We start from the raw sequence: 13,582 nt of genomic DNA on the forward strand, positions 1-13,582 counted from the left end.
AGAGAAGCCATTGAAGAAGCTAGAGCTGTGCATCAATCCCTTAGACCCCCACTAAGCACCAGGAGGCAATAATAAACATTGGTGGTAGAATGGCACCACCATTGGTCAGTGTAGATGACACATTGTGATGGCATGTGCTCCTCACACTCGGCAGGAGGGTCCAGTCAGCTACTGAGGCTGCAAACAGGGGCCCTTTAGGCTGGAGGCAGCTAATTAGGAACAGGCGGAGTCTATATAAAGCCAGGTAACTGACTGCAGATGGGAGCTGGTGTTTGGGTAGGCTGCAGACCCTCTGAGGGGAGGGAGTTGGAGGCTGGCAAACCCAGAGAGAGGGGAAGCCAGATAGGTAGGAAGAAGCCCAGAGAAACAACAGCAAGGCATAGGACTGTACCCGGACCATGGCTGCTTGTCACAGGGTCCCTGTGACAACCAGTGTAGAGGGTGGGCCTGGGTTCCCCTACCAGCCACTGAGGAGTGGCCAGGGCATGGAGACACCAGCCAGACAGTGGGTCTGGAAACACTTTGAATTCCCTGGAAGGGGAGGACCTTAGTGACCTGCCCAGAGGATCCGGGAGTGAGACAAGATGGAGGAAGACACCACTGGAGGGAGCATGCGAGACTGCCAGAGCTAATTCCCAGGATGGCCAGCAGGAGGTGCCGCAAGCAGTGTGTGAACACACGCTTACAAGTGCTATTTGCCAAATGCCAGAATTTTAACGTAGCTGGCCCAGAGGGTTGTATGACACAATGTCAAGGGTAGTAGAGACACTGGCAGTGACAAAAAAAAAAAAAAAAAGCATGTACAGGTTGGTATTGGACACTAGCCTTATCTATTCAAGAGTGATTGGCCTATAAGCAAGTTCATGAGAGGTTGACCTCAAGAATATTTTATCACCGGAGTTGCTCCTCTACCAAGGCTCAGAGTAGCCTCAAGAAGCAGCTGCAGACCGAGGTGTCAACTAGACATACTTCACAAGAAATCACCTGCTTGGTCATTGGCAGTTCGCCAGTTCTTTGGATAGTTCACTGGCCAGCAGGTGGTAACATCAAGGACTTTATGACCAGTTTCAAAGTCTGCCTTGAGCAGAAGCTAGCAGCAGGTGACGTGTATCTTGTCTTTGACAGGTACCAAGAATTCAGCACAAAGAGAGTCACAAGATCTAGCAGAGCTACAGAAGCAAGCGGAGTGCATCTGTTGAGTATAAGCACACAGCTACCTCCTGTAACAAGGTGGTACCCACCTCTCGTGAGCACCCCCTGGCTGTGTGTGCATCTGCACTTCCCTCAGTCTGTGGTGACCCCTGTTGTTGGTTTCTCAGGCGGTTTCGGTGACTCAGCCCTCCGGGCAAGTCTGACACAGGAGGGCTTCTCTACTGCTCTTTTTCTATGGCGGGTGTGATAGGACCCTGTGGCCTACAGCAGGGGCCTCTGGGCCTGGTACGCTCTGTCACACCCAGGGCCGGCTCCAGAGCCCAGCGGGGCAAGCTCCTGCCTGGGGCGGCCCTTTCCCGGGGGGGCGGCAGGCTGGGCCGGCGGACCTGCCGCAGTCATGCCTGCGGGAGGTCCACCGGAGCCCCGGGAGCAGCGGACCTGCCGCAGGCATGACTGCGGAGGGGATGCTCGGCCGGCGGCTCCAGTGGACCTCCCGCAGGCATGACTGCGGACGGTTCGCTGGTCCCGCGGCTCGGCGGGACCTCCCGCAGGCATGACTGCGGCAGCTCAAGCGGAGCCGCCGGACCTGCGAACCGCCCGCAGCTGCGGGAGGTCCAGCCGAGCCGCGCGACCACTGGACCCTCTGCAGTCATGCCCGCGGGAGGTCCGCTGCTCCCGCGGCTCGGGGGCGCCTCCCGGGCATGACTGCTTGGGGCGGCCAAAAACCTAGAGCCGCTCCTGGTCACACCTCCACAGAAAATTGTCTTGATGGTTACTGAAAATAAGACACAGTTGATTGATAAGCAGTAAAGACGTCTGTTAGTCTATAAGGTGCCACAGGATTCTTTATTGCTTTTACAGAACCAGACTAACACGGCTACCCCTCTGATACTTGATTGATAAGATTTTTAGAGAACTCATTCAAGACAAGAAGTTTCACTAACGACTCATATTAAAGCACAAGCGAATCATCACAAGCAGAGACGGCAACCCGATTGAAATAAATCAGGGAGGTGCGGTGATCAACAGAGAAGATGTGGCCATCTCTCATGAGGAGGCAGACAGCATCCTCGTACAACAGATGGTGATGTTCACGAAAGAGGAACTGGTGGGAATATCCGTGTTATCGGACGACACTGACGTATTTGTCTTGCTCTTGCACCATTACCGCAGACAGGGCACCGCATCTTTAGTGAGCACGGAACCCCCCAGTCCAAGGGAGAGCTCGACTAGACACTCATGCTACTGCTAATTAGGAGCAGGCTCACCTTGTACCAGGGCTGTTAGCTGCCCATGTACTCAGGCTGTGATACAGTGGTTAACTAGTATGGCCTTGGCCTTGCTGTTGAAGACTCTGTGTGCTAGATGCTCCCTCTCTCTGCTAGGTGACATCAGTGCAGAGAGATTGGTGTCATTGAACAAGCAACCAAATTCATGCCTGCCTGCTACAGACACTCAAATTGTGCCACCGTGTCAGACACACGGCAGAAATTGGGCAGCAAAAATTGGCAAAGGTACCACCGGAGCTCAGCTCCTTGCCCCCAACAACCAAAGCATTTAAAGAAAATGGAAAATGAGCACATCTCCATGTGTGTGGGGGTAAAAGTGCTTGGAATCCATTAGGGGTGGATCCGTGATGACAAGTCTCTCCTTCCCAAAAGCGTAGCAGAGAGTGCTTGTGGTCAGCTGGAGATGGGGCTTTCTGGGACTTCTCCTCTCTCCTGATTCCAAACGACTTGGCAGTTGAGGGGTCAAGTCCCTTCATGGTTGTGCTTGCTTAGTTTTCCCTTTGTGCAGAAATTCCTGCTTTCTTGCTCTTGTGAGAGTGATGCACCTTGTAAATCTATGAGATGCGTATGCAACCGCGTCAAACTGCCATGGACCATGTTCTGTGCAGGGCAGGGAGGTGTGGTGTGTAGCAATGACCTAACGAAATCAGCTTTAGCTTTGGGAGATCACAAGCCGTGACTCGTATTACTCACCCTGGGGCACTCAGCTATAGTCTGAATGAGGGAGATCACTAGTATTCATTTATAATGATTCCAACATTAAGAATTTGGTTCAAATTATTCTTATTATTGAATATATTTATAATGGGCTGAATATTTTTCACATTAAAAGGGTGGTCGGTGTATCTAATGAAAATTGAGGGTTGCCCCGACTCCCCTCCTCCTGTACCCCTGTGATTGAAATACATAGTTACTGATGGCAGTAGCGGGTGTTAAATACGTGCATTTCGTAGATTAGAACTTCATTTTGTAGGCCCTAGATCATGCAAACTCTTACTGGTTCTGGGGGCAGGGGTGGCGAGGTGGAATGACAGGTCAATATTTCAAAATGCTCAACAGTGTCATCAGGCAGATTTGTAAAGTTGTGGGCTTGTGATACAGAATCCACCCAAACCCCTTATGTGGACCCTACAGCAAGACTGCCCAGAGTGGCTGCTGGGCTTAGGGGTCTGCCTGGAGCTGGGTGGGGCCCTGTGGCAGCCAGACTGCGATTCACACCCCCAAGGACCAGGGCTCTCAGTCTCAATGTGCTGTGATTGTCTGTGTGTTCCAGGGGAACCACGGTGCTCCGGGTGTGGATGGGCGCCCAGGGCTGGAAGGTTTCCCAGGACCTCAGGTAAGTGTCGCGATTCCAGCTTCCTGACCCCCCTAACTGCTGTTTGTGGACTCTGAAGTCTCTGTTATTCTTAGGGACCCTGCCCAGGTGTTTGCAGTGGGGCGGTTTCAGCACGTGCTGGTTGCAGATACAGCAGGACCTGGATTGTTCTCACAGCTATGTACAGTTCAAGTGACACATACAGATGTTCTGCTCCCCAGCAGCAAATGTCAGGTGTCCCTTGCCCTGTCACTGAAGTCCTCGCTGCAGACTGATAAAATGCATCTGAGTCGCTCTCCGTCGGCTGAGCAGACCTGCCTGTGCTGTTCACAGCCCGTCCCTGGCCATCGCTTCCCACCCCGACCCGGTTCACATCTCTTCCACGCGCCGTCCCTGCCCACACCCCCAGCACTCCAGAGAGTCCCATTCTGCTCTGATGTTTGGCCAGGTTTCCAATTCCTTTTGGTGCCCTGCCCTGCCCCGCCCCAGGTGCAGAGTCTGCACTGGTGTATAAACTCCACTAGCAGATAATGGGGGGCATCTGCTGTTTTCCTGGGGACAGGACAGGCCATGCCAAGAGGCAGGGGCATTCTCATCAGCAGAGATGCAGCTCCTGCTAGCCCCAAGGACTGTTTCACCCCATTTGGTTACCTCGTCAGGCTCAGCTCCTCCATTCATGGTTCATTCATGCAGCTCACCTGTGTGATGGCGCCGTTCCCACCAGGGCTGTCCCTTGCTGCACAGTTGCTAATGGGGAGAGCCTGGTAGCCACAGGAGACATCCCGGGACATCTGAGCCTGTTCTGTCTCTGCTCTTTCCAGACCAGCTCCCCTGCTGTTCCCTTGACGGCGGAGGCAGGACTAGTTTGTCTCTGAAGTGAGCATTAGACACTCATAGGTACCAGAGCCTGCCCCTTCTACCTTGCTGGCACTTTGCAACTGGACACCGGCAGTGTGGATTCAGAGGCCACCATAGCAAAGTAAAGATTGTGTGTTAGCAGCAAAGAATCCTGTGTCACCTTATAGACTAACAGACGTTTTGGAGCATGAGCTTTCGTGGGTGAATACCCACTTCATCGGATGCAAGATTGTGTGTTGTGTCTCTCTCCTGGGCACGTAGGCGAGCAGCTCTCACCCTCGCTTCTCATTGCAGGGACCCAAGGGTGACAAGGGAAGCCAGGGGACTAAAGTGAGTACAGTGCTGGGTGCCGGGGCATGCTGCCGTTCTCTGGGGAACCCTCAGGCGAGCACACGGAGCCACCTCCCCTGGCCCCTTGAGCTCTGTCCTGGTTCCGGGGGGGAGGGGGCTGTGTGCGTATTTTGGTCCCTTGTTGATTCTGAACGGTGTCACATCGCTGCTTGGCTGGCTCCCTTCCCGCCATGCTGGCCCAGCTCAGCTTCTGGCCCATCAGCCTTTGGGCTGCTCTGGACGCCTGGGAGGAAGCCAAGTATCAGAGGGGTAGCCGTGTTAGTCTGGTTCTGTAGAAGGGAGAACCTTCCTGGGAGGAAGCCAGGCTTTCGCAAAGCTCTGTCTCTACCCCAGCCACTCAGGCCACTGGGGGGAGGGGGCTAGGATTGGGAACCCAGCCCCATGGGGGTGGGGGGGTGCAGTTTGGGATCGGAGGCCTGGCAAGGTGGAGGGCGCGGTCTGGGCTCAGGGGCCCGGCACCATGGGGGCAAGGTGGAGGGCGCGGTCTGGGCTCAGGGCCTGGTCCCATGGGTACAAGGTGTGGGGGCACGGTCTGGGTTCAGGGCCTGGTCCCATGGGGGCAAGGTGGGGGAGGCGCGGTCTGGGTTCAGGGCCTGGTCCCATGGGTGCAAGGTGGGGGAGGCGCGGTCTGGGCTCAGGGCCTGGTCCCATGGGGGCAAGGTGGGGGAGGAGCGGTCTGGGTTCAGGGCCTGGTCCCATGGGGGCAAGGTGGGGGAGGCACGGTCTGGGTTCAGGGCCTGGTCCCATGGGTGCAAGGTGGGGGAGGCGCGGTCTGGGTTCAGGGCCTGGTCCCATGGGTGCAAGGTGGGGGAGGCGCGGTCTGGGTTCAGGGCCTGGTCCCATGGGTGCAAGGTGGGGGAGGCGCGGTCTGGGTTCAGGGCCTGGTCCCATGGGTGCAAGGTGGGGGAGGCGCGGTCTGGGTTCAGGGCCTGGTCCCATGGGGGCAAGGTGGGGGAGGCGCGGTCTGGGTTCAGGGCCTGGTCCCATGGGGGCAAGGTGGGGGAGGCACGGTCTGGGCTCAGGGCCTGGTCCCATGGGGGCAAGGTGGGGGAGGCGCGGTCTGGGTTCAGGGCCTGGTCCCATGGGTGCAAGGTGGGGGAGGCGCGGTCTGGGTTCAGGGCCTGGTCCCATGGGTGCAAGGTCGGGGAGGCGCGGTCTGGGTTCAGGGCCTGGTCCCATGGGGGCAAGGTGGGGAGGCGCGGTCTGGGTTCAGGGCCTGGTCCCATGGGGGCAAGGTGGGGGAGGCGCAGTCTGGGTTCAGGGCCTGGTCCCATGGGTGCAAGGTGGGGGAGGCGCGGTCTGGGTTCAGGGCCTGGTCCCATGGGGGGAAGGTGGGGGAGGTGCAGTCTGGGTTCAGGGCCTGGTCCCATGGGGGCAAGGTGTGGGAGCACGGTCTGGGTTCAGGGCCTGGTCCCATGGGTGCAAGGTGGGGGAGGTGCAGTCTGGGTTCAGGGCCTGGTCCCATGGGGGCAAGGTGGGGGAGGTGCAGTCTGGGTTCAGGGCCTGGTCCCATGGGTGCAAGGTGGGGGAGGCACGGTCTGGGCTCAGGGCCTGGTCCCATGGGTGCAAGGTGGGGGAGCACGGTCTGGGTTCAGGGCCTGGTCCCATGGGTGCAAGGTGGGGGAGGCGCAGTCTGGGTTCACGGCCTGGTCCCATGGGGGCAAGGTGGGGGAGGCGCGGTCTGGGTTCAGGGCCTGGTCCCATGGGGGCAAGGTGGGGGAGGCGCGGTCTGGGTTCAGGGCCTGGTCCCATGGGGGCAAGGTGGGGGAGGCGCGGTCTGGGTTCAGGGCCTGGTCCCATGGGGGCAAGGTGGGGGAGGCGCGGTCTGGGCTCAGGGGCCTGGTCCCATGGGGGCAAGGTGGGGGAGGCGCGGTCTGGGTTCAGGGCCTGGTCCCATGGGGGGAAGGTGGGGGAGGCACGGTCTGGGTTCAGGGCCTGGTCCCATGGGGGCAAGGTGGGGGAGGCGCGGTCTGGGTTCAGGGCCTGGTCCCATGGGGGCAAGGTGGGGGAGGCGCGGTCTGGGTTCAGGGCCTGGTCCCATGGGTGCAAGGTGGGGGAGGCGCGGTCTGGGTTCAGGGCCTGGTCCCATGGGTGCAAGGTGGGGGAGGCGCGGTCTGGGTTCAGGGCCTGGTCCCATGGGGGCAAGGTGGGGGAGGCGCGGTCTGGGCTCAGGGGCCTGGTCCCATGGGTGCAAGGTGGGGGAGGCGCGGTCTGGGTTCAGGGCCTGGTCCCATGGGGGCAAGGTGGGGGAGGCGCGGTCTGGGTTCAGGGCCTGGTCCCATGGGTGCAAGGTGGGGGAGGCGCAGTCTGGGTTCAGGGGCCTGGTCCCATGGGGGCAAGGTGGGGGAGGCGCGGTCTGGGTTCAGGGCCTGGTCCCAAGGAGGCAAGGTGTGGGAACACGGTCTGGGCTTGGGGGCCCAGTGAGGGGCACGGTCTGGGCTCGGGGGCCTGGGCCCGCAGTTGTGAGCGGTGAGGTGGGCTTGGGCCCATAGTTGAGGGGGGGGCAGGCTTGGGGGGAAGGCCCCACAGTTGCGAGAGGGGGCAACGTGGGCTGAGGTTGGGTGCAGTAGGAAGGAAGCCTGCACTGAATTGTCTTTCCCAGGGTGAACGAGGCCAAGATGGAGTGGGCTCCCCAGGCCCCCCTGGGCTCCCTGGACCCCCGGGGCAGGTCATCTATGCGTTGGGCGAAGAGGTAAGGACGTGTCCCCCTGCGTCCTGCACTCCTGTCTCTGGGCCCCCTGGGCCCAGGCTGTTCTCAGCCTGTTCCCTCTCTACCCGCACCCTTGCAGCAGTCACAAGCAGCTGCTGTGTGCCAGTTCCTTCAGGTTTAGCACCAGGCTGAGCAGTGGCTTCATTCCCGCCTAGCACTGGTGAGTTACTATGGGCTGGTGCTGACCCCGGCCGGCCGGGGCCCCAGCGTCCCGTGGCTCATGCAGGTTGGAGCCGGGCTGCGCTTGAGCGCACTTCGGCAGGTGTGTCACTGCTGGCGGGGCTGGGCCGGGCTGTGGAGCTGCTCCCTGGGGACAGGCACGTGTTTAACTTGGAGTAAAAGCCCCGAGCCTGAGAGCACTCCCGCACGCTGATACCCCTGTGACTTCAGAGAGGCAACGTGCGGGCCGGCCCTGCAAGCGGTAAGGGCTGGAAGAGGAAAGAAGAGAGGGGAGGGTTTTGACAAAGGGAAATCAGAGCTGGCTGGAGGTAAAACACAGACAAATGGGAGCTAGACCAGGCCAGTGCTATCACTAAAAATACACCCCAGGAAATCCAGCCCAGCTCAGCGCCAGGCAGTGCACCCTGAACGTGATATGGCACGTGTGTGCCACTGGACATGTGAATGAGTGATTAAAGACATGGGCTAGACCAAACTGATGGGGCAGTTAAACAGAGGCTAAACTGAGTAAATGGGCAGAGGTCTTTCTTCGGCTATGTTCCTAACGTCTCAGACAGCTTGCCTGGTTATCTCTAACTGTTTTAAATGGTGAGATCTTCAGCACAGGACCTGTGCCATATACATGTGTCCGTGTGGTTCCAGGCCCTGACACAATGACCGCGTGCAGCAGAGATCATAGAATATCAGGGTTGGAAGGGACCTCAGGAGGTATCTAGTCCAACCCCCTGGTCAAAGCAGGACCAATCCCCAACTAAATCATCCCAGCCAGGGCTTTGTCAAGCCTGACCTTAAAAACCTCCAAAGATGGCGATTCCACCACCACCCTAGGTAACCCATTCCAGTGCTTCACCACCCTCCTAGTGAAATAGTGTTTCCTAATATCCAACCTAAACCTCCCCCACTGCAACTTGAGACCACTACTCCTTGTTCTGTCATCTGCCACCACTGAGAACAGTCTAGATCCATCCTCTTTGGAACCCCCCTTCAGGTAGTTGAAAGCAGCTATCAAATCCCCCCTCATTCTTCTCTTCTGCAGACTAAATAACCCCAGTTCCCTCAGCCTCTCCTCACAAGTCATGTGCCCCAGCCCCCTAATCATTTTCATTGCCCTTCACTGGACTCTTTCCAATTTTTCCACATCCTTCTTGTAATGTAGGGCCCAAAACTGGACACAGTACTCCAGATGAGGCCTCACCAATGCCGAATAGAGGGGAATGATCACATCCCTCGATCTGCTGGCAGTGCCCCTACTTATACAGCCCAAAATGCCATTAACCTTCTTGGCAACAAGGGCACACTGTCGACTCATCTCCAGCTTTTCGTCCACTGTAACCCCTAGATGATAAAAGCACATCAGCGGGAGAGGGACTAAGTGGCGATAGATGGGAAAGGAGCAAACCCGTAGACCCCGAGTTTGGTTGGGGCGTTTCACGCTGGGGAGAGGGCACATCGCCCTTAGCAAGCAGAGCAGGGGGACTGAGCCAGAGCCCGCCGAGGTTAGTGCCACGTTTCCTGATGACCCCAGGGAACTTTGGGTCAGCCCCTCCCTTGGCAGAGGTCAGTTCTGGACATGACTGAGGGAGGGAGGAGGAAGACAGCGAGGATCCACGGTCTAACGTGTATCTTTTCCTTTTCAGAAAGCATTAGCTAGCTTGCCAGGCCCTGAGGTACGTAGCCCTGAGCATCCCTCTGCCATTTGTCCAGCCAGCAGCCCCAGCAGTCCCCTTTGTGCATCAGTGGTTTTACACTTGTCCCAGTGCCTGAGGAGAGAGCGTTTACAGGTGTCTGTTTCTCTCCTCAGGGCAGAGAAGGCCATGCTGGCTTCCCGGTGAGTAGCTTTGTGATTTTACTGACAGAGCCCTGAGAATGGGAAAGCTCCCTGAGCTCCGTGCTGAGGAGCCCATGTCCCCGGTGGGAGCCCAAACCAGATCCAGACCCCCACCAATCCGGGGTGTTCACAGCCTGGACCTGGAGCTAAATGTTGAGTTTCTCTCTCAGCCAGATGCCCAGGTGGTGTAAATCAGTGTAGCCCCATTGGAGTCAAAGCCTGCGTACACTGGCTGGGAATCTGGCCCCTTCACTGTTTCTAACATGGCGCCCACGAGGCACCGCCTCTGGCAGGTGGTGGGGCGGGGCGTTTGGGGAGGCCTGCTTGTGAATGGGCCAGAGCTGAGGTTCATTTTGATTCCCGTCACTTTCAAGAGCTTTTGAGATTTTTTAAACTACTATGTAACATTGTCTGTGGAGACGTGCTTGCTACACAGGCTGTGCGAGACAAGCTGAGGCTGCACAGCACATTTGCCTGCAGTAATACATTGCAGACACTTTTTTGGGGGGGGGGCCGAATACATTCAGTGCAAACTCCTGCCTGCCAAAGCAAGCAGGCTGCTGGTGAAGCAAGCTGCAAACGCCTTCTGTGGGCCTGAGCTTTCTAACCCCTGGGAAGGAGTCTCCCTGCCTGCCCCACCTTGGGAGAAGTCATAGGTGCTGGAACTAGGGGTAATGGCTTGAAGTGGATTCGATCATATCCCGGGTTTACAGTTTGGTTCAATGGCTCTCAGCACCCCCACTGTACAAATTGTTCCAGCGTCCCTGGGGGAGGCCCACAGTACTGGAAGTAAAGGAGTGTCCTGCATCACTACACTGTCTAAATGGCTATTCCTCCCTGCTCCCATCTGCAGGGCCCAGTGGGACCTAAAGGAGACCCAGGAGACCCAGGTTTCCCAGGCACCCCAGGACCAAAGGTAGGACGGCCTGTCTGCTTGTCTCTGTCCCCCGTGCTCAAGGGGTGATTTTGATTTGTGGCAATGTGTCTGCGAAGTTCCTGCGCTCTGGCTCCCAGCCCCACTGACAGGTACTTGCCGGCTCCCAGTTCATAGTGGAAGGGACCAAACACAGTCGTGTCACAGCACTGACCTCAGACGCCTTTAGCCCCGTGGGGCGTGGAAATTCGTATTGGTTCAGGCACCTGAGACCACCATGCTGGCGGCCGTCACTCTGTGAGGAGTCACCAGATCCCAGGAGAGTAATAGGAGAGCAGCTGTGCTCCTTCCAGCAGCTTGGTACCGGTGAATCCAGCGGTCACACTCTCTGCCAGTGGAATGAATAGAATGAGAGAAACGCCAGGTGTAAAATCACCTTCTGGCTTCTCCCATCCCTCCATCCCCAGTTGCTGCAGGGCTGCTCCCTGCTGCCTTCTGTTGAGTCTTGTTTGAAATGTCTCCAGTCGTGGGGTTTCCACCCCAGCTTGGCTCAGAGAGCTCTTGCCGTGCTAGCTCTGTCTCCTGATGCTCACAATGAAGCTGAGCAAACTGAGCCATGCGAGGCTGGGATGCGAATCTCGAGTAGGAGCAGAGAGATTATTTTACCTCTGTATTTGGCACTGGTGCTGCCGCCATACTGTGTCCAGGTCTGGTGCCTACAATTCAGGAAGGTTGTTGATAAATTGGAGAGGGGTCAGAGAAGAGCCACGAGAATGTTTAAAAGATTAGAAAACCTGCCTTATAGCGATAGACTCATGGAGCTCAATCTCGTTAACGTAAAGAGAAGGTTAAGGGGTGACTTGATTACCTGGGTAACAGAACATAAGACGTGGGGAACAAATGTTTGACAATCTAGCCAAGAAAGGTCTAACAGGATCCAATGGCTGGAAGTTGAAGCTAGACAAATTCAGACGGGAAATAAGGTGTAGATTTTTAACCATTAAAGCAATTAACCATTGGAATGGCTTACAAGGGCCATGAATTCTCCATCACTGGTCATTTCTTAAATCCAGATTGGATGTTTGTCTACAAGCTCTGCTCTGAGGATTATTGTGAGACAGGTCTCTGGCCTGTGCTGTACAGGAGCTCAGACTGGATGATGACTGTGGTCTCTTCTGACCTTAGAATCGATAGGTAATTTGTGCCATTATTTTTCATTAGCCTCAGTCTTTAGCAACGACACTTTACTGAGGTAAGCTGTGCTCTCCCACGCTGGGAGCCCAGAGAGATGGTGGAGAAGCAAAGGAAAGGGACAGAAGTCCCCATCCGTTTGTCAGCCATCCCTCTCTTAGGTCAGAGTCTGCTCTTGGGCAGTGCAGCAGAGCAGCGCCCCGTCCAGGGTGAGTCCACAGCCAGAGCGTAGCCCTCTGTGACGCTCCTGGGCTTGTATTTACCTGTTAGAGAAACTGGGAGAGCAGCTCTCCCTTGTCGCCTGGGCAGCCGCGGAGAGCCGTGGGAAGGCAGCTGTTGTGTGGGCAGGGGCTGGGTGGGCTCTCTTCTGACTCCTGCTTGTTTTGTCTCCTGCTGGAAGGGTGAGAAAGGAGAGCCTGGAGTGGTCATCGGCCCAGATGGGACGGGCATCTCAGCTGGCACGAAAGGAGACAAGGTCACGCGCTGACTCGGGCTCTCGTCTGGCCTGCTTTGGATGCTCCCCCAGCGTTGGGTGGCCCGGCGCAGGGTGGAGCACCACGCCCTGGGAAGTGGGGGGGAGCTAGCTCCAGGGCAGGGCCTGCTCAGGGCCAGTCTGCCGCTTCCTATGAAGGCAGTGTGTACACTGGGATGCGGTGAGGGCTCACACCCAGTCCCCAGGCCAGCCTGGGGAATTGGGGCCGCCATGGCTGGCCATGACTCACTGCACTGTTAAAGCCAATAACCACTGGCCTACATTGCTCTGTCCCTGCGCCCACATCTCCTTCAGCTCACCCCCCCACGCACACACCTCATTCCGATGCTCAGCCGGGGCACCAAGCCGTCCCTGCCCTTCGGCCCCCACAGCTGCCAGGGCCGAACCTGCCGAGGGAGGTCAGCTCACTGCGGGAGCGAGGGGAGTTTGAGGCTGGCTCCTGGTTAGGGAGGTTGCAGGGCAATTGGGTGTGTTGTCGACAACATGGACACAATTCCCCAAATGTCCCAGGGCCCCTGTGTCTGTTGGTGGTACGTGAGCACTGGGAAGCCACTTCCTAGTCACTTGTCTGCAAGAGCTGTTAGCAGGCTGTGCTCAGCGTGGGCGGTGCTGGGGATGACATGGCAGGCACAGCCTGCTGCATCCTCCTTCCTGCTGCTCAGGGAGGGCAGCAGCACCCCGAGATGGGGAGGTAACATCAGCATTGGGGTGATGGAGAAATGGCCCCAGGAAGAGACTGTGGGATGGCCACATGTGCATCATAATACTAATTCTTTTCCTGTTCTTTGCACACAGGGTGAGCAGGGGCTGGTGGGACCCATGGGCCCAGCAGTAAGTTAGCACCTACATCTTTCTAACGTTCTGTCAATAAGGGATGGCTTTTCACACCCTCTATGTGCCAGGTGTTCACTACAGCTGGGGGTCGCACACACAGATTGTGTGTTCAGGGGGATGGTCTTCATACTCCAAAGAGCAGCCTCCTTTCGTCTTGCTCAGAACTGGTTTGAGAGGTACCAAAGTTGGATCTGCAACGGAAACACCAGCCCAAGTGGGCGGTGCTCAGAGCAAGTGCTCATTAGCAAGCACCCGCATGGGGCAGTCAGCCAGAGGAGCCAAGGGTTTGGCAAACCCCAGAGCTTGTTCTGGAACCCGGGGTCCGATTGCCAGGAGCAGGTGTGTGGCCTCCGACCCGGGTGTCTGTGCTCAGTGCTCACAACTCACATGCACTATCTGAGCTGCAGGAAAGGCCCAGCTGTCATGGACAGGAGAGCTATAGGTGGCTAGAGGCAAAAAGGCATCCTTTTAAAATTTGGAAGTCAGATCCTAGTGAGGAAAACAGAA

General features: G+C 57.2%; 1 protein-coding gene across 5 annotated transcripts in view; it reads left to right on the plus strand.

The window, feature by feature from the left end:
- The window catches only part of COL18A1 (collagen type XVIII alpha 1 chain), a 282,560-nt gene that overhangs the window by 247,405 nt on the left and 21,573 nt on the right, over positions 1–13,582 (plus strand). For all 5 annotated transcript variants that reach the window (XM_045032088.1, XM_045032086.1, XM_045032084.1 and 2 more), the window contains 8 exons: positions 3,715–3,777; positions 4,909–4,944; positions 7,568–7,657; positions 9,493–9,522; positions 9,657–9,683; positions 10,537–10,599; positions 12,149–12,223; positions 13,037–13,072. In XM_045032088.1, coding sequence (XP_044888023.1) covers positions 3,715–3,777; positions 4,909–4,944; positions 7,568–7,657; positions 9,493–9,522; positions 9,657–9,683; positions 10,537–10,599; positions 12,149–12,223; positions 13,037–13,072 — 420 coding nt within the window. The remainder of the gene's footprint in view (positions 1–3,714; positions 3,778–4,908; positions 4,945–7,567; positions 7,658–9,492; positions 9,523–9,656; positions 9,684–10,536; positions 10,600–12,148; positions 12,224–13,036; positions 13,073–13,582) is intronic.

Source organism: Mauremys mutica, chromosome 10 (genome assembly GCF_020497125.1).
Source record: "Mauremys mutica isolate MM-2020 ecotype Southern chromosome 10, ASM2049712v1, whole genome shotgun sequence".
NCBI lineage: Eukaryota > Metazoa > Chordata > Testudines > Geoemydidae > Mauremys > Mauremys mutica.